This window comes from Melanotaenia boesemani, chromosome 6, assembly GCF_017639745.1.
Source record: "Melanotaenia boesemani isolate fMelBoe1 chromosome 6, fMelBoe1.pri, whole genome shotgun sequence".
Classification (NCBI taxonomy): Eukaryota; Metazoa; Chordata; class Actinopteri; order Atheriniformes; family Melanotaeniidae; genus Melanotaenia; species Melanotaenia boesemani.
Genome location: NC_055687.1, coordinates 16,880,573 through 16,901,035, shown reverse-complemented (window position 1 = coordinate 16,901,035; position 20,463 = coordinate 16,880,573). Strand labels below are relative to the sequence as shown.

The 20,463-nt window shown below is 41.9% G+C and overlaps 1 protein-coding gene across 1 annotated transcript; it reads right to left on the bottom strand.

Moving 5' to 3' along the window:
- Positions 1–10,753: 10,753 nt before the first annotated feature.
- rasip1 (Ras interacting protein 1) lies at positions 10,754–20,217 on the bottom strand. Its single transcript, XM_041988689.1, has 16 exons — positions 19,973–20,217; positions 19,202–19,323; positions 18,446–18,894; positions 18,019–18,279; positions 17,670–17,911; positions 16,956–17,120; positions 16,241–16,445; positions 15,859–16,157; positions 15,605–15,766; positions 14,929–14,969; positions 14,483–14,637; positions 14,291–14,403; positions 12,863–13,151; positions 12,415–12,578; positions 11,360–11,501; positions 10,754–11,272 (listed from the first exon to the last, which is right to left on the bottom strand). Exons 2-16 carry the CDS (start codon positions 19,321–19,323, stop codon positions 11,094–11,096), a joined length of 2,988 nt encoding a protein of 995 aa, XP_041844623.1. The 5' UTR covers positions 19,973–20,217; the 3' UTR covers positions 10,754–11,093.
- Between the last annotated feature and the right edge of the window lie 246 nt (positions 20,218–20,463).

Sequence of the window (20,463 nt, the reverse complement as noted above, 5' to 3'; positions counted from 1 at the left end):
GACAGGGCCTGCCAGCCCGCCTCTCTCCCAGACAAACTTTACTCACACAAGCTTCCCTCAATTCGCTCATGCTTTACACTAGCTTCCCTGTGTGCCATGGCATGTATTCAGACATTATTACACACTCCAAATCACTTGAGTGGCTCATTCTTTTCACTCACCTTTTTGCAAGGTTGTTAATAAACAAAGTTTTTTCTTGTATAACTCACAAAGCAAATTTGCCAATGACACAGAGGTGACAGCCTTTATGTTGTTAAAGAATTCCCAGCAGTTTCAATTTGTTTGGACAAAATTAAAATTACATTACAAGGAGATTTAACTGGACCAGGCCCAATATAAGTGTCTAACTCTGCAAAGAACAACACTTTAAATTTCAAAAAGCACCGGCAAGCTAAGTTAGCCACAATTCTGGTGGCGAGACCCACTGGTGAGCTAAATGGTGTTTGTGCTACAGGTCTAAAGATGCATCAGTTTAGTGTAGTTTATATTTCTGCTCTGAGGGAAATTACCACATTTGTTACTGGTTACATTATAGTGTTCAGCTTGTTTAGTTCATATCAAGGTTGTTGCCCATGAATATTTGGAACTTCCAGGGGCCTTCTGACTTCTCTAGTTGTCAGGTCCTCAGCTTGAAACTACAAGCTTAAGATTTGGAAAAAAAACATATCCCTTCTAGGCTGATACACACATCTTCTGGTGACAAAGCCGTTACTTGGTTTCAGAGCATCAAATTGTTAGTATGCACTGAGCAAACAAGTACCATAATTAGGTTAACAGGTGTCCAACATATTTTTAAAACATGAAAGGATACTGTAAGGAAGAAATAGTGTACAAAGAAATCTGATGAAAATAGTCAACAGTTGAACGATTGAAGAATGGATAATTAATTACTGCCTCATGTCCTGTGCCAACATGTAAACCTGTGGGGTATTTTTTTTGATGGTTTAAACTGGTCATTTCTAGGTTCAACCACACTGTGTGCCCCAAAAATGAGGTCATCTGAATATACTGAATAACCAGGCTCAAAGTAAGAGAGTGGATTCAGGGAGCTAGAGAAATATTTTTTTTAACATGGAGTGGACACCACAGAGTATAGATCTTCAAGACCATGAAGAAGAATTAGTACTATGGAAATAAATGACAATGCATAAACTTATGGAGAGGAAGAGAGATGTGAGAGAAATGGAAAAATTTGAAAGAAAAAGAGAAACACTAAGTTAATTAAAACAGTAATGGCTTATACATACATGGAGAGTAACAAGTAAAGATAACAGAGTGTAGAGAAGCGCCCAGTGCATCATGGGAGATCTACTGCTTAGGCCTACAGCTGCTTAGGCCTACAGCATCATAAGTAAAGGGATAGTTCAGAGTCACCAACGCCAGCCCCAAACTCTAAGCTATAAGAAATACATTTAAAAGTAAGCTGTGCTCCCTCTGGATGCTGTAACCCACATGTAATTGCAAAAGGGTGTTTGCTCAAAACAAAATTACTAACAAATAATGTCTCTCTGTAGCTCTACATCTACATGTAACTCAACATCTACCTATAAATTACTATAAAATAGAAAATTCCTTGAAATGTAATGATACTCAACATTGTTCAGGATGTTTCTGTTTGTAGTTTATTTCTTCTAACAAGAATTAAAATAACAAGGAAGAGCTTTACCAAGAATGTCTATGTGATGTTGGGAAATTTTTTCAGTGTTTGCTTTGGTTCGATTATCTTTGTGGTGTAATTAGGACAACAAAAACCAGATCATCTTATTCCAATAATGTTGGTTTTCTCATAAACGTTTATTGCCGTGGCTTCATTTCCATGTCCAGGTGGATGATAAAAGTAGTCTTGTGGATTTTAGGGTTAAGTCCCATATTCTGCTTACCTCAATGTCAAATGTAAACAGTGAAAATGTTGGCCGTGACGCAACTTTGCTCCGATGGTAAAAGGGATTATGGGAAGACCATGAGTAATAAATTCATTATTTTTATGCTGCACCCTCATTTCCTCGAGGGAATTCCAGCAGGGCCTGAGTAAATAAATGCAGAGATTACGTTCAAAGGGGAAACCAGAGGTACGACCCATTACTGTTAATATTTACTCTGCTATAACAGAACACTTTTAAGTTTCCCCATGACCCCTTAAACCTCCCTCTCTTCTTCCTCTAAACTCTCTCATTCTGCTTCTCATTCATTTTCTCCAGTTCGCTCCCAAGTTGTAATGTATCCTATCTGGGGAACTGTCATGGTAACCCTAATTCCCTGCCCACTATTATCACTGCCCCATTCTCCCTTCACTCTTCCATTCACCCCCTTCTATCTCAACCTACGTCAGAGAACAAGTGAGTGTGTTAATACTTGGAGGGGGGGAGGACAGGAGAAATAGTGACACACAGAAGGGGGCTGAAGTAATTGGGCAATAAATTGACGTCTCTGACTCTCTTTCTCACAGTTAGAAATCAGTATTAACACACTGTTGCCCTCTTCAATTTCATGTGTTACAGAACACCCTCCATTTGAGCTACTGTATATGTCTGCTCCACTTGAAAGTCTTTATTTCATAAAAATTCCCCGTGGACATGATTTACAAATCGTCCGTGTCAATTGCTCCCTTCCTGTTCCATGCGAGTGGCTGTCTCCAGACAGATATGGCTGTTGTGCATCTGTTGCCTTTCCTTTTTATTAGACCATTAAAGGAGGACATTAACCAGCACCATTATTGCAGGTTTCCTCCACTGGCTCAGCTCACGAAGCCAAGCAGAGGGCAGGATGCAGGGATGAAAGGGAGTGCATGAGCCAAACATCTCTCCTGGCAGAAACTGGGGGAGCAAGATGTTTAAATCAGCTCTCAATTAAGCACACATTTACAAGGCTCATTTTGTTTGGTAACCAAACTCTATGGCATGTGACAAAGCACAGTGTATGTGTGTATCATGCACATGCATGTGTAATAGTGAAAGTCAGCCAAAACCCCTTCCCTCTCTCTGACTTGGTGTTGCTCACCTGCTCATGTTCTCCTACCATGCTCACTGCTTCCAAGTCATTCTGCCAGTGAGGAAATCTCAAAATGAACAAGGTGAAGCAATAGGTCACAGACGAAGAGTGAGAAGGAGAAGAGAAGGAGCGGGGGTGGGGGGGTAAGCAACCCACGCAAAAGGAACTTTTTACTGTGCAAACACTCTTTCCATCTACCCTGTATGCTCCCTCCGTCTCAGACTGGTGTTAATACACTGGAGAGCTTAGGCCTGTCTCGGAGCTCAGTTTCTCCCTCCTGCTTCTTTCACTGCCATTCTCAGTCGCCCTAAACATTCTTTCCTCCTCTGTCATTGCGTGTCCTGTCTGCATCCCTCCTTCTGTTCATCTCTTCCTCTTGTCAAGTGCCTCCAGTCTTACTCTCTCTTTCACACTCTGGATTTCTTCCTAACCGATCTGTTCATTGAGGATCAATGATAAACCAACAACACTACAAGCAAAGAGATGCATTTTGATCACCTGCCTTCATTATCTCTTTCTCAGTGTTTGTACAGCTTATTATTCAGAGTAAAAAAAAACAAACAAAAACTCAGGAGAGTGAGAGTGCAGGTTCTATTTTTGGTGCATTCCTCCAGTAGTTACCCCAGAGATTTCTACATTCTCTGACTCTTTGTCGCACCATTTCTGCAGTGAGTTACTACATCTGCATGTGTGTGTCTGGGTGATGGGCACTCTATGAGAGCTGACCACTACTTGCCGGCGAGACGTGCGTCTGCGTCAGCCACACACTGAACCCGTTGTCATGTTATTCTACGGAAGCAGAGAGCTGCTGACAAACACACGGGAAATGGGGAGGGGTGTAAGTCTACGTGTAAGAGGGGCAGCGGGTCCTGGTAAAATGTAGGGAAAAGAGTAAAAGCTGCGGGGAAACAAAAGCAAGACGGCTTCTGTGACGTTATAGTTTGCCCTCTGGAGTTTCTTTATCACTGTGACATGATCTCAGTCACATGGGGTTGAGGTAAGAGGATGCCCTTTTGCCAGCAGATTGACAACTGCCTGCACATATAGACACAACAGCAAAATTGCACTAGTACACACATGCTTACGTCTGTTAAACAGTTCACCTAAAGCATTTAGAACCATTAATAACCCACTACCCCCTTTAACCTGACATGGTCTGGCTGTTTTTCTGAATGCTGACGCACTTCAGGCCTCTTCATCACTGGCCATTCATTAAATTAACGCTCATTACACAGTGACAATCATAAATCAACCTCCCACAACAATGATAGCAGATAACACAACCTATAACACAGCACATGGGCAGCTCGTTCCAGTGACTACTTCCTGTGCGTCAGCCATACAGTGTGTAAATTTCATCATAACTGAGAGCAAACAGGGGAAGGGAAATTTCATATCCGTATGTTGTCACTGTTTATGTTTTGAAAAAGCGCACAGAGAGGCATCAGGAGCTGAGCACAACGATTTGGAGGTGGAGGAAATTCAAAGATGTTTGTCAATCAAGAAGACTTCGCTTCACATTCATCAGGCTGTGCCTTGACCGCACAAGGAGGGAAGGTGGACCTCAAGTTCACTGAAATGTCAGCTCTGGTTTGAAGTGACTTTGAGTTAAAGTGGTGCAAACATGACACAGAACATACACTCTATTACTCTTTTAGATGGACTTTTCTGCAGCTGTATTGCTGTTTTTTTTGTATTGTATTGTGTGTGTGTTTGTTTTTTTTTTCAAAAGCTGTATCCCATAGTGAAATGAAAACATTTACTGTAATTGTTTATATAAATCGTGAACTATCTATCTGTCATCCGTCTTGGACATGTAATCTTATCTCTGGAAGAGAGAGAAAGATATGAAAGTAATGTGTTTGCGTGCATTCTTCCTAACCATCATTATCATTATCTCCAGCTCACAAGTCTGACGACCATCCTTTGATATATCTGCACACCCTGTCACAACCCAAATGTCTCTTGAGTTTTATTCTCTTGACCTTTGTGCATTGTGGTAACACACAAAAGGTCTGTTTAGCATGCCGTTTGAGAGCCACTTTTAACGCTGGGGGTCTGTGACTAAAAGGAATGACATGAAAGTTATTCTAATCTCTCTATTCTTGTTCCCAATATTTAGATGCACTTTGACTCTAAACTGTTCTCAATTAACCATAAATTCTTCTGTCTGGAGACATTTATAAATACCTTGCATGTCTTCTTACATCAATAACATTCTCTGAGTCAAGGACTCAAAAATGAAAGCTATCTAGAAAGTTCTATTTTTGGCACAGAGTTTACAATCATGAGCAAAACTCCCCCACTGCTTCTTTCTTTTTATGTCTCCCCTTCCTTTTTCTCTTTGGCTCCTCATCTTCGCTTGGTTCATCAATCACACTGTCCCTCCTTATTAGAAGGTCACAGCCGGATGTACGAACGACACTGGCTGGCCCTCAGCTCTTGCCTCGCGTTACAAACACTCTTGCATTTGGCTAGACCCTCGGCAGTGCCAGGAAGCATGCCAAGAATGTGAGGAATGGCCCAATGAGTGATAAGAAGGAAATTCCCTGCAATGGACTGGACTAAAAAGCTTAGGAACAACAGGAGTACGGACATTCACAGGAGAGAAATAAAAAGGATGACGACAAAGAGTGGGTTAGGACAGGAAAGCTGGACAGACAGAGGTCTAGGTTTGACTCTAAAACAATAAACACTGTGACAGCAGCTATCCTCAGAAGCTGATGATGAGGATAGAATCATGACACGGAAAAAGAGAGAAGAAGAGTATAGGATGGGTTGGGATAGCTGAGTAGACATAGGTGTGATAGTCATGGGCAATATAGCTAATGAGCACTATTAGAGGTGATTTTAAGAAAACAAATGATGCCATGGCAGAGAATGACTAAGAAACGATAGCAGCTGAAAAGATGTAAAACAGACTATCATCCATGAGAAGGGTGTTGGCTGTGTAAGGAACAATTGTGGGACAGGAAGAAGACCCAGAGATAGAAGCATGTTAGTGGAAAAGTGAACCGCTTTAATCAAGTTCTGTTAGGTGATGCAGAATGAGAAAAGGAGGACACACACCTTGCAGACAGATTTTTGCCTGGTGAATCCTTGGATTTGACTGACAGCACCTCTTTATGACTCACTGACTTGTTTTTTCTGCTGTCTCTCTCTTTTTGTGCCATCTGCAGAGGCTTTAAAACTTTGTTTAAACAGTGAACACAATGAACCCTAACCCTGATCCAGATTAGCTTCCCCTCAGCTGCAACCTGCTAAATCTGACTTTGCATCAGTCGTCTACTATCAAGCCCACGTCTGTTATCGTCTGGCCGCCGGAGCTGATTTTCTGGGCTGCCAGTTGGTAATTGTTTTGAGTTGCCAAATTGCAACAGGACGAATTGGATTACGTACCACCAGGGTAGCCCCCCCCCCCAGCCACCCACCCACCTTGTTGGTCCTAGGTTACATCAGAGGAAAGGCTTCTACATTTGTGAGTAAGCACATACCTCACAGTCACAGAGCAAGCCAGAAACATGTCTAATGTACTACAACAGAAAAGGGATAATAGGATATATGGAGGAGGGCAGCAGATATAACAGACCTTTCAGCACATGATTTCTTACTCATTTCCAACAAAAAGATAATGAAAAAATAGTTGATTGGGATCTAGTTTCAGTTTATGCAATCTAGTGTGTATTTGTGAATGTGATTCTGTATGTTTGCCTGTTGTTCACATCTAGCCAATTTTTTTCTGTATTCCCATCATCAATAATGAACAAGCAAGAAGGAAATGAAACATAATCCATATAAAACTCCCCAGTGTGTCTTATCTGGAATGACAGTGATTCATTCCTGTAATATCACGATCCAAGTGTTAATCTTGGCCAATTCTAACAACAAAATTGAGAAAGACAAACAATATTTCCAGCCACAATCTGGGCTTCTTCTCTCTAGGCCATTTATTAATTAATCTTCAAAGCAAAAGGCATCCATGCATGACAAAGCGAAACCTCTCCTGGGTCAGGATAACATAGTAAACCTTAATGGAGAGCTGGTAAATGAACAGCAATGAGATGCAGGCCAGTGCATGAGGATTCAGTTATACTTTACGGTGTGTTTGTACAGAAGAAACTTGGGTCAGAACTTGATCCAGAGAACGTGGAGACTGCCTCTGTCTTGTATATTTTGGTACAAACCTCATATAATGACTTGGTGTGGTTGCTTGGCTTTTCGACCCATCTAAACCAGCTGACACAAGGCACATTGGTGGGTGTGTGAGCTTTGAGTTGAGGCAGTGAAAGACCCAGGCGGACCAGAAGGAGGTTTTTTTTTCTTTTTGGTAACTCCATTAAACAGAACCCCTGGGAAGTTTGGACAACTGACAGCTGAGGAGGAGCCTAGGACAGCCAAGCAGAAGGGAGAGTGTTTTCATATGTTTATGTGTGTGTTTTCCTTCACTACTGAGACTTATATATATATCGCTGCAGGGATGTCTCTCAGGGCCTCAGCTGAGTGTGACAGGGGTTCACTCGGGGTGTAGGAACAGGTCTTAGGGATGACCTGTGGAACACAGGTTGTTATACCTCAGGGAATGATGCTTTTGAGGTGTGGGCCCCCACCACCCTTTACCTCCAATGTGCCGAATCAGTGGAAGGCAGAAACCCATAGAGTATCCCTGACACTAATATGGAAAAAAGCCTGTTTGGAGTGAATATAAGGGCAAATATTATTCTTCCTGAGCATAACCACGGCGAGCACCTCTGACCTGGCAGTGAAAGTGCTGAAACAAAAAGCCCAAAGACTTTTTCTGCTCCATCAAAGGAGAGCTACATAAAATAAACATGACCATCAGATTACCACGCTGAACACGGGGCCCACGTTAGCCTGCTCTGGCCGCCCTGCCGCCCAACCCCATAGCTCTATGGGAGTTAAGTGTGGGGTCCGCTCAGTCAACACCATGACGCAAAATGGAACAAGCCTCTGACAGAAGTCCTAAGCTGATGGAATAAGGCCCCTACCCACAGGCCCACAGGCCCCCCGGCCTGAGAGAAACATACTGAGCAAGAACAGGAGAAAAGACGAGGAAAGGAGGAAAAAGGTAAATGAGGAATAGAGGAAAAGACCACCCGTTCCAAATTGATGCCCCCAGCCCTTTTAGAATTGAACAGCACTCACATACATGCAGAGAAACAGCAGCAGCAGGTCAGGACAGGCAGCCGCCAGTGGAGAGAAGGCCAGACCAGGGCAGGGCAGGGTAATGTACAGTGGTTGGTGGTGGTGGTTGTAGCAGCCAGAAAGACTGAGGATTAGCTGGCTTGCCCTACTAACAGTGGACAGGCTCAGCTCAGTGAATCTGACCTCACAGGGGCTCTTTTATATCCCTGTGCATGCCTCTGTGGATATATGCATGCATGTGTGCACCAGTTTAAATAAAAAAAAAAAAAGCTTGTGTGTTTATGGATGCATTTCACGTTTGGATGACGTAACCATGAGAAAACATATCTGTCCGTCAATGAATACCACAGCTTTTCTCTTGGCCTTTTAGTCACCTTACTAAGGCTCTGCTGTCTGTTCCTTCCAAGAGCCTCAGTCACAGTCGGTCTGTGTCTGACAGATTTCCTTCCCAGCACCTCTGACATTCTTTCAGTCATCTCAAACCTCACACAGATCGTTACACTCCCAGTCTGTCTTTTTGTATGTCTGACCTAACAGAGATTTCCCTGCTCTCTTGTTTCCTTCCTGGCCTTGACACAGTACTCAGCACTGGGGCACGGCAAAATATTCTACCTTTCACTTTGTTTAAGCCTAGAACGGACTCTCTGGTGATTATTTCTCATACAGCCAGGTTATTAGATGTTTTCAATTTGATATCCAAAGTGAGAAACCAGATTCCACATTAGTACTAATTTGAAGTTAAAGACTTGTGAGAAAATAGCTCACAAGCTTCATCAGTGGCTCAGTAGTCATCACTTTCTACCCTTTCTGGCTTACATATAACTTGGAAGAAACCTCCTTATACTGCAGGCTTTAGGGATGACGCAGGACTCAGGTAAAGTGCTAACAGATCTCAAAAATGATCCTGAATCCCTGCCAGGTTGTAGCTTTTACTGTTAAGTATGTGAGAGCCATGGGTCTTTTTCTGGTTCCTGAAAATGACTCCTATGTGTTCAACAGTGAACACAATCACTGTGGTCCACAGGGCCTCACACCAGCAGCATTGCATTACCAAGCTGCCTCCCTACTGTTCTCCTTTTCTTTTCATCCTTCCCTCTTTACTCCCCTGACTCAGCTGTTTTGTAGGAAACTCCATCTCTTTGAAGAAGGGAAGAATCTTTCATTACTCTACAGCAGAGAAAGAGAAAGAGATGATAGGGACTGAATAACCGCCATTGTTTTCACCCCCTCCCTCTATCCACCAACGATAATTGTGTTGAGCTAATTACAGAGCTGCTACAACAGGTGTGGGACTCTGCACCTGGGTCAAGAAGTCTTCTATGTGTATTTGTGTATGTGACGATGCAAATCTGGGTGAAAGTGTGTATGACATTTTGTCTTTGTCAGTGGTTTAGATCACAGGAAAATGAATGTGTGTCAGATGCTTACTAAACATTTCTTGTTACTTAATCGCACTCAGACAGTGGTCAGCACATTGTATCACAGTCTACTGTAACATCATACAATCATGGCACAGACCTATACCAGTCTGAACCCCAGCTGTGTTTGATTATAAAGCTATGGACTACATCTGTATGAGATTACTGGAAGACTGAAATTAGCACACAAACACAGTCTCACTCTCACTCATACACCACACTGAATTTCAAATGAGAGTGATGACAATCACCTAATTGATAAATGTAACCACGGAGAGCCTCTCCTCATGATTCATAATCTATAACCAGTCTTTCTGAGTAGCATGTTTCTTGATGTCAGCACACTAAGAAAATAAGGGGGGACAGAACCGGAGGCAACAGGGATGATGTAAGCACGGGTTTCTCACGGGATCAATGTGTTTTTGTGCTTTTTACCGTAAAGGAACTCAGCTAAGAAGCTGACCGGAAGAAAGGAAGCCGTCTGGCTGCACGCCAGAGCAGAAGCATGATAACTTGAGTTTTTTGAAACGTCATAGAGCTTCGCTCTCAAAACAAAGAAAGCGGTGAACTGTTTTCTAAAGACATCTGGCAGGCTAGACAGTGAAATTGACTGGATATGACAAAATTAGGATAAAAAAGCTAAAGTTACACACTCCAAATGAAATATCAACTGTTTGCTATCTGAACATGACAGATACTTCTAACTTTATGTAAAATTAAATAGACTTTTTACAGGTTTTCATTGAACCACACTGATGAAAGTGGAAACACAGTACTAATCAATGTGTCACATCAACCAAAGGGAAATTGAAACCTCTGGTTTTAATTCACCAGATTTGGCCTTTACAACAGCTCACCTTGGTAAAAGGTAACCTTTGAGTGTGGTCATCACAGGCTCATTTGCTCGCCTGAGTCACAACCCTGAGCAAAAAGGTACCATTATTACAGGAAATGAGAATGTTCCTTTGGAACAGATGATAATGTAGTTGTTTCAGCTCTTTACTTAAGCAATTCTACCTGCAGACTCATCATTTCGTGTCAAAGAGGAATGCGTCCTGCATTGCCACCTTGTGGAATGTTTCTTTGGTGAGGGAAGTGAGGAGCATGCCAAGCCCCAGGGGCCCTGCTGTGGGAAACGGGCTTGTCAAAGACCATACGGAAACTGTAAGTCTTTCAGACTAGAATTCAGCATTTTATTGAAAACAAGTAGTTTGAAAACATACATGGAAGCCAAGTAAAAGAGTCATGTAAAGCAACACTACTTGGCCAAACAGACATGGATTTTTACTACCTGCTTTAAAATAAATCCCATAATAAAGCCAGTACAAATGTTTAACTTGAAAGTTTTAAAAAGAGTAGGCCTAAATTAAATGATATGAAGATGTCACTAAAAACAAAAGCCAGGCAATGAAATAACAGAAAACGTGTCCAGTTTGCATTTCTCATCTATGCAGATTCCTGTTTCTGATGATATGTTTTTGTAACTTCTGTGAAACTTCTATAGAGAGACAAATATGGGCTTCTTCAAAGCCGAGTCCTCTGATTGGCAGGGAGCTCATCCTGGTCGAGTCCCCACAAGAAGGTGCGGAGACGTGTAACTTCCTTTTGGAGCTCAGGGCTTGGGATTGGCTGGGAGAGGTCGAGGCGAGGAGTCTCATTTGGCAGGATAAGAGGAGGGTGGTCCAGAAAGCTCTCAAATATGTCTAAAAATGAGACATGGTTGAAAAAATAATAGCCTTGCAATTAAATAAAAAAATGCTAACCTTTATTAGTTTCGGTCTATTTAATACCTCCACTCAGTTCTGTGCCAGGCGGAGGAGCCCAGGATGCAGGTGGAGCTCTGGTTGGTCCGAGCTTGTAATGGGTGAGCAGGTGGTGCAGCTGGGCAGGACTTAACAATGCATGCTCTTCCTGCAGACTGTTCCAGGATGACTGGAAGATGGCAAGTTAAAAAGTCTGTGTTATGCTTATTTATAAAACCAGTTTAAAATCTTGCTTTTAACTTTTAGAGCTCTGCTACAAAGTACATTTCAGATTTGTTAAAGCCATACTCTTTAAGTTGAACGCTTAGATCATCTAACCAGAGACTGTTAGTGGCTCCCCACACCCAATTTAAAAGCCAGGGGTCTGTACTTTTGAAGCAGTCATACATCAGCAATAAGATTAACTTCACCAGCATCTCTTGTCAAGTTTTGTTTAAAGTTCTTCTATTTAGCTTGTGTCCTTTTTATTATACCTTCCTGAAAAGCCCAGTGTGCCTAGTTTGGTCAAAAATAATGAACAAGTCAGACTTTATGCAAATGTGTCTCACATTGATGTAATTAAATAAAGGAGGAAAAGCCTCGATTACAGTGGAGCTGTTCAGGCAGTTCAAGGGGTGTATTTTAATGAGAGAGAAAAACTACCTTTGGTGTGGACTCTTGGTTAAATCTTATGACCATCACATGTACAAAAAGTTTTTCAACAAACCAAAGAAAAAGAAAATCTCATGAAGCATTATGTGTCAGCCTTCGAGCAGAATTAGGAGAATCTTAGGAGGATGGTTGACGTTTGGAAAGATTAATTCAACTTTTAGGTTTCCTCCTTCTCCACTGTGATTCAGATTTGCCTTTAAAATCTAACCCATGCAGAGGAGATTGTCATATACACACAGGCTGGTAACCAACTGTGGAAATAGCTGCATAAATACAACTCCTCCTGGTTCCTAATGGTTGTTTTTGCACAGGCATGTTGGATTGTTGCAAATCAAATTAGATGCATATTCATTTTTATTCAGGTTATGAAGCATAATGTTAATATTCTGGCATAAAATGGAAAAGGCATGCTCCACATGTAGCTGTCTCACCTGGATGAGTCGTGTTTTGGGAACACACAAAAAATTGACAGTGACTGACAGTTTCTTCATAAACTCAGAGGCTATGTCTCCTAAGCCTGCCCCTTGCAGCCAGTCCAGAACAAGGTCTAGATTTGTACGGATCTGGACTGCTCTGGACCATGAAAACAATCCATCTGTAGGAAGTGGATGTGAGAAAGAAACAAAAAGAGAAGAAAGCATAAAAAACTATTAAGATAATTGTATTTAAAAAAGACAGTAGATTAATAATATTTGCAAGATGGCTTGCATCATCTTATTTCTTCAAAAAGTGAATCTAGATAAATTTAGTAAATATTGCTTTGTGATTGTTTAGTGTATCTATGGTACTTCTATTAAACAACAATTTAGCACTTGTGGTCTTTGTGGCACAATGCTATGCAAAAGCCACAGAGGACTGTTTTACCCCGTGCCCTCGCACCTCTCTCTAGCAGAGTGTTGAGCAAGGAAGTGTTGGTGAAGAAGAAGAGGTAGCCAAAAGTTTGGGAGGTGAGTGGTGGAGACAGACACGCCTCTCGAGATAGCATCAGGGAGCAGCGATACACCTCCACCAGTCCAGCAACCTTGGGAGGTAAAGCAGACACATCCTCCACTTCTCCTTCTCTTTTCTCCTCTCCCTCTGCACCCTGAGTCCCATCCTTTTCTTTTTCCTTCTCCTCACTGGAGAATGGGTTAGTGTCCAGAAGAGCCGGCAGAAGAGAGTACAGGGTCTTTATGGAAAAACAGAACAGAAACTCAAGTTAATTTGTTTATGAAATGAAAAAATGCTGGAATGATGGACGGAGTAGGGGCAATTTGCTATCATTACAAGGCCAAACCATTTTCCGCTGAGTTAGTTGGATATTTCCAAATTGAAGATGGGACTAAAAAATCATCCTTTTAACCTGGTGCCAGTTACCAAAACACACTTTTTCATCTACTGGCACAAGAAGAAACTTATTGTATTTAAGAAGGCATGATTTTAATGAAAAACAACATGTCATCTTATGCATGCAAGTTATCATCAACTCGGTCAGAAAAGGCCTAAAAAATGATTCAATATTGACGTGGCCTCCCCTTATTTGTTAGTGGCACTGACATTTGTTATGTAAATTCCTGGCACCCCGTTGCCCAGCAGCATCCTGAGGCTGAGAAACCACACCTAACAACTCTGTGTTCCAGCCTGGAACATCACATTTTAGCTGAGTTTCGCTTTACATAACACATCACATGCCAACAACTAAATATCAATACACTAGCTAATTTGAATGTGCACCATGGCTTATTCATCAAAGAATCACAAGAGAACATTGTCAGAGGAAGAGAGGAAAAGAAAATAATACGAGTCAACATCAGACTAACTTTTACTGGCTGGAGAGAGCTCAGAGTACAGGTAGGATGCTAGATGGATGCTGACAAACAGCATGAATCAAAGTCTCATGGCAGGGGCTAAAAGGAAAGATTGCAGTTATGGTCGGTGAATATTTTTGAAAAACCAGTATTGATCATTTTCATTCAAAGTTGCTTATTTGTTCCATAAAGAAAAATAGATAAACAAACTGGGCAAAATCCTAACTACAGTTTAGTTTTCTAATAATTTTGAGACCAGTGAGGAGTAGCATAACTACTATAACTATAACTGCAGACAGTGTACACAAAAACAATTACGGAAGGTGGTGAGTCGGTTTAAGAGAACATAAAGTATGCCTTCAGAAAAAATGGTTCATAAATCTAGTTAGACTCTTGCATGCAGCATGACATATAAATGTATAGTATGCTCTTTAAAAATAATAATAATAACTGCAAAAACAGGTTATTGTGACCCTTTAAAGTATGCATTGTTGCTTGCTTTTTTTTTTTTTTTTTTTACCTTGGTGAGGTGATACACACACTGCTGGAAGGTGTGCATAATTACATCATCCAGCTGTGCCAGAGCTTCTGAACAGGTGTCCATGTCAGCAATCAACACTGGATCCCCAGGAGCTTCCAAGAAATAGTTAGTAAGATCAATTAGGGGCCTATCTGCTGCAAGAACTCTGCTGCTCTTTCAAATATTTCTCACCTTCAAATTCCCACTCTTTCTCCATGGTTTCAACTTTGACCTGGAAGAAGTTTAGAAGCTCTGTGGCGTTTGACATCCAGAACATGAGGGGTCGCAGATCAGATGACAGCTTCTGGACATTTGGTGTGCTTATTTCTCCCTCTTGCTCTGTTGAACTGCACATACAATTGAGATAACCTTAAAGTTATGTTATTGTGGCCATTCTTCTGCCAATGTTTTGTTTGTGATTTATAGGAGAAACACACCATGCTGTGAGTTAAAATAGACTGAGTTATTATTATCCAGCTATATTCCAGACATTTTTCAACATCACTACATTACAATGCTTTCATCATACCACAAAAATTTCCCAAAGACATAACAGCACAAGCACAAATGTTTCATGAATCACTCAGTAGGAGAGCTCTTAGCAGAGGAAACATTACGTCGAGCAAAAATGTTCTTACTTTTGCGTGGGATGCTTATCCCCAAATTCCTTAATGTTATCCTGTGAAGAGAGTTGGAGGAAAAAAGAGAGGAGACACATCTCAGTGTGGGGGTGGATGAGGGGGAGCAGAGTCTAGCCCTGCAGCCAGGACAATTACCACACATTTTCCAGCAGGAGGGAAGTGACTTCAGCTCATCCTTACTCCTGTTCAAAACCCAGCAGGCCACAACGAAGGACAAATGTCTGTTCGCTGGTTTTTCTGTCTGACTGAATGAGATCATATCACTCTGCCTACCTGCTGTTTTTCTCAATGTGGTCAGGGCCATGGTGTCATGAAATACTATCCAACAAAAAATTGTTCCACAATTAAACTATTCTTGAACCACTGAGAAAGTTAGAAATGTACTTATTGTTTAATCTCCTGAGCTCTTGTTTGTCTAGCTACAGAAGCAGCATGGTTGGCCCATCACTTTTATTCAGAATACCTCATTCTCATTTGGACAGATTGGTTTAAAACAGTTTGTTTTTTTCCCTTTTTTTCTGTTTTTAGTAGAAACAAACACCTATTCTAATTAAGGTGACATAGGGGCATATATTGCTGAAGATGGACTATTGCAGTTTTAAGCCCAAGGCTCAATTTATACACCAGGCTGTTTTTTATTGTCTTTCTTTTTTTCTCTGTCTTTTTCTCTTACCCACACGATTTCCTTAATTAGATTTGCTGACTTAAGTAAAATCTGCGGCGTGAGAGCAGGGTCCAAATGTTTGGAGGCATGATCTATCATGATTGACAGGAGATAGGCAGGAGCTAAAGGCCCACCACTGGAGTCTGGAGAGGAATTTTTGGAAATTATCTCCTAAAAGAAAAGAAAAAATAACACCCATCATCATTTTGGAACTAAATAAAAACAACTAAATAGTTTATTGAGGTCGACTGTCTTTGTCTCACCTGTAACAAGGCGTCTGCATGATGAGGGTGGAATTTCAGAACTGCCTCTGTAGACCCCAGGTACTGCCTGAGTGCTTCCTGTCTGTCCACTAGTCCTGAAGGGCAGCAGGTAGTGGAGGCTTCAGCCTGCCATGGCAGCGTCAGTGCGAGCGGCGGAGCTGGACTCACACGAGGGTCTCGGTACAAGAAAAGGAAGTGGTCCCCCAGACCAATCACATCCCCAGGCTTTAAGACTGCCTCCCTGTAAAGGGCCACTCCATTGTGAGTGACAGCACCTCCTCTGAAGGGCCGCATTAGAGCTGCAATGGAATAAATAGAGATTTGGGTTAGACTTGATCAAACTTTACAATATGTATGCTTTTAATACTAGTGTGTTTGGTACCTTGTCCAGTCGGTGTCTCTGGAACAGCACCATCTCTCCTGATCAGTAAGTGCCTGGCTAAAAGGTCAGGGGCAGATAGAAATGTGTCCACCTTTAGAGGCCTCTTCCCCTTCCTCTCTCTTTCTCTATCCTTCTCTCTCTCCTTTATTGTGGGTTTTCTCCCAAACACATGTGTATGTCCCGTCATAATGTACAAAACAAAATCCTGCACAAAACACACAGTGGAGAATCAGGGAGGTCTGTTATCTCTTAAGTGCTATGGCTTATATCAGCCTTCCATCAGACGGTAAGTTGGACAGAAGGCAATTGATAAGGAGTCAAGTGTGTCACAGTTTGCTACAATAGAGACCTGTGTGAGGTCATTGTGTGATGGAGTGATGTGCACAGAGGGGTTTTGTGTACTGGGTGGGTAAATTGTTGAGACATTGTTTTGCTTTGAGTCTGTTTTGTGCTGGATGGTGAATGTAGTGGGATGGAAATCCTGATGGTATGTGGTGATTACAAACATACAGGTATGATGTCATGTACCGGGTGTATGCATGCATGTTTTTCTGTACAACTCCACTACACCTCATTTACATGTCTACCTATCAGAGCATGTTGCTTTATGTGTTTATGTGGATGTCACTGTGTTTACATAATATACATGTTGGTGTTTTTGTTGTTGATGTTGTTTGTATTTCTTTATGTGATATCATCTGTCAGCATGTCTTGCCTTGCTCTGATCATAACCCTGCAGCAACAGGAAGTAGGGTCTGTCCGTGGGTGGAAGGATCAGACTTTGTGACATCACTTCCAGGTCACAGGTGGAGTAATCCTTCTCGTCGTCTGTTGGCTGGTTCGTCCATCCAACCTTTGCTTCGGCTCTTGATGCTCTGATCTGAAGGAATAGTTGAAGACATCTCAGTTAAATGAAGTGGCGCTAAGGTGCAACACAAAGCAGCAAAACAATGAAAAAGAAAGATCTATAAAACATAAACTTCAGAAAACACAACCCCTCCCAAAAGAATGCAATGAAACAGAACACAACATTTTACAAGCAATATAAATCATATTTTGAGTTTTAGGAAATATTGTCTCCTAAAATGTTTTCAGTTTTGTGATTTGTGAAATTTTGTTGTGTTTTCTGACAAAATGTTTTTGTGTTGTCAGAGAAGCTGTGCTTTTAAATGTTCTGTGAACTGATGTTTCGTTTCTGGTTGTTTTTAATTAAATGCTTTGCTATCTGAAAAGTTGTTTTTCCACATTGTTTCCTGTTTTACTTTTGTTCTTCCTGAAATGTTGTTTTTTTGTTGTGCTGTTGTATTATCTGAAATAAAATCTTGCTTTGCAAAATGGTGACATGTTTTTCTTTTTGTTGTCATTTCTCTGGTGTTGTGTTTTTTGCTGTAGTATAAAGTTGAATTCAGTCTGCCCTCATGCCCATTACCTCTCCTGGCTGTGGGTTGATCATGCTCACAATGTTCTTCCTGTCCTGCACCCCTCCACTGTTGTTAGGTCGGTTGCCTGAACCACGGTGATCATTGCTGACATGGTTGCCCTGGCGACGCCTCAGACTCAGGTTCATGTCACTGATGCTCCTCCGGAGTTCCGTGTTTCTTCCACGGTGACCACTCTCACTCTCTTCTTGCACTCCTCCTGATGCCATCCTGTTGCGCCGCCAGCGTACACCTGTTGCACCCATTACAACCACAGCACCCATCAGTTTCCTTTCATTTTGTGTATAAAGTACCAGACTTTCCTTTGGCTGTTACATATCTGTTAAGTCTCACACATACCTTGGTAGCTCTCCCCCTCCCTCTCACGCTCCTTCTCTCTTTCTCTTTCCTCTCTCTCATAGTCTTCCTTCCTTTGGATTTCAAAGCGCCGCTCAAATCCATCCTTAGGCCTCCACATGTCCACTAACAACAAAGGACATTCCCATGGGGCAACAGTTCTCCGGCACTCTGTCTCCCATTTGATAGCTCCATCTGGCTGCTGGATGGGCTTTCCAATGACATCACACAATAGGAAGTCTTCAGGGCTGTGTTTCTGGAGAACTAGAGTGTAATGCAAGAAGAGGAAAAAAAGGAAGAAAACAGGAAGAGTAATTATTTTCCATAATCCACCTCTTCCCATTAAGTCATTCCCAACCAGTCACAAATTTGTAAGTGAGGAATGATTGCAGCAGAGGTCAAAATGAAAGAAAATATCTCGTGTTCATACCTGCATCATCTGCTTCTTCCCTTTCTCTTTCAGTGTAGCGAGTGATGACCTGGGCAATGAGTTGTCTGGCTGTGGAGTGGATGTTGGCCAACAAGGACCGATAGTTTGCTCCACTGGAGAGAGCATCTCCGTAGATTTTGATCAAGCCTGGGGCAGTGGAAGAAGCAGGGGACAAGTAGTGGGTAGAGGGGGCTGCTGAATGAGCCCATACCTCTCTCTCCCTCTCTCCCACTGCCCGGTCCCGGTCACTGTTGGAGCGCCCCCTCAGGAAGAGGTGAGAAAGGCGCTTTGCCCGAGACTGGGGGCCAGCAGGACGCGGCCTGAGGAAGGCCGGGGAAGGAGATGGGGATGGGGACGGGGAAGCCAGCGAAGGGGTGGAATTAGAAAGGGAAGAGGAAGGAGCAGAGGGGGCCTCGTGGAGTGAGACTGCGTCAGAGCTGGTTGTTGACCTGGGAATAACAGAAGGGAGTGTTGGGGGACAGATGGAGGGGAAAGGAAGAAGAGAGGAAGGGACAAGTCAGCTGAGAGTTATGACAGATAACCAAGAAAGACTAAAATAAAACGGGAAGTGTACAGGGTTGAACGCATACTAATGGCAGTGGAAGTAAGATAAGATGGCATTAACACAGAGAACTGAAGCCACTTATCAGACACTAATTTCTACCATGGTAATGACCTTCAGTAATGACCCATATAAATACACATGATGAAGAAACTAGAGATTAAAAAAAAAAAGGGATATAATTTCGGACTGACTTGACAGAGACGGCGCTGGGCCAACGACCTCCAAGTTTGGCAAAGTGTTTTCTTGGGGAATTGATCCACAAACCCACTGGGAAATGAAGCTTTCTAAAGCGAGGACTGCCAGACCCCTCCATCTGAACAGAAGAACACAGATAGCATGCAAAACATAATGTGGCACATTTCAGAATGCACTGATGTTAGGTCTCTGTCAATATACAATCATCAGTCATCAATGCCAGGACTGAAACAATATAACAATGGCATGAGGTCACAATCAAAAAACATCAACAGGATACCTGGAGAAGGTTGTCAACATGGTAAAAACAAACAAAAGAACCCAACCCCCCCTTTAAAAAAAAGCCCCTGAAAATCAGACTGTGTATTTCCCATTCTCAAACAGGAAGCATGTTTTGCAGGACTCGGGTCCAGCTGTCGCAGTGTGACAGGGAAAAACCCACTCCAAAGGTCACTGCCTGTCTGTTTTTCATATAACTTCTGAATGTAGACACCTGATTTATTTTACCTATGATCAGAATTTGGAAGTTAAATGTAATTCTTGCAACTTTGTGAAAAAAAAGTGATTTTTGAGCATATCTTCCCAGTAACATTTTGACATAGGAAACCACACTATAAATGTACCCTTTATCATGCAAGGCAGAAAAGATGAAAATATCTAATTAGACTTCTTTTCTATATCATGCCCTGAATAATTTAAACAACTCAAACTTTTTCACAAGAAAGAAATTCAATTATTTTAAATTATTAAGCTTAAAATCAACTTACCCACAGTTACTTCTGAACTCTGTATATTATTTTTGTAATCCTTTGACACCTAAATGTAAACCCGTAGCTTAAAGTAACCTGAGAACCATGTGTGTTTCCTTCTCCTCAAGATGAAAATCCATTTTTAAAAGGCCTCGACTCATCTCACTTGTACAAAGGCACCTCTATTTCTTATAATCCATTAATTTTCTCTTTTTTTAAATAGAAACTAATTTTCTTTAGTTTTTCTTTCAAAGTGCAAAAGACCTGCTGTCTCCCTCTCTCTGGTTTGCAGTCACTCTGGGTCTATAGATAGAGTAACAGGCCCATTGTTCTAAGTGACAGAATTTCCTTCCTTTGCTTTGGACAACACCTATATCCTGACTGAGTGAGAAAGAGAGGGAGACATTGGTGAGGGAAGTGAGGGAAGGGTAAATTTGCACACAGAAACTGGTGTTTTATACATCTTTAAGTACACCGCTCAGGGATCTAGACATCTTCTTTTAGTCTGT

What these genes read in the sequence shown, in the direction of transcription:
- rasip1 (XM_041988689.1), bottom strand. Translation starts at nt 19,323, where the DNA reads ATGGAGGGGTCTGGCAGTCCTCGCTTTAGAAAGCTTCATTTCCCAGTG. An exon ending in TAATTAAGGAAATCGTGTGG is followed by an intron (nt 14,970 to 15,604) that starts GTAAGAGAAAAA and finishes CTCTCTTCACAG; the next exon opens with GATAACATTAAGGAATTTGG. An exon ending in GAAAGAGTGGGAATTTGAAG is followed by an intron (nt 14,404 to 14,482) that starts GTGAGAAATATT and finishes ATTTCTTGGAAG; the next exon opens with CTCCTGGGGATCCAGTGTTG.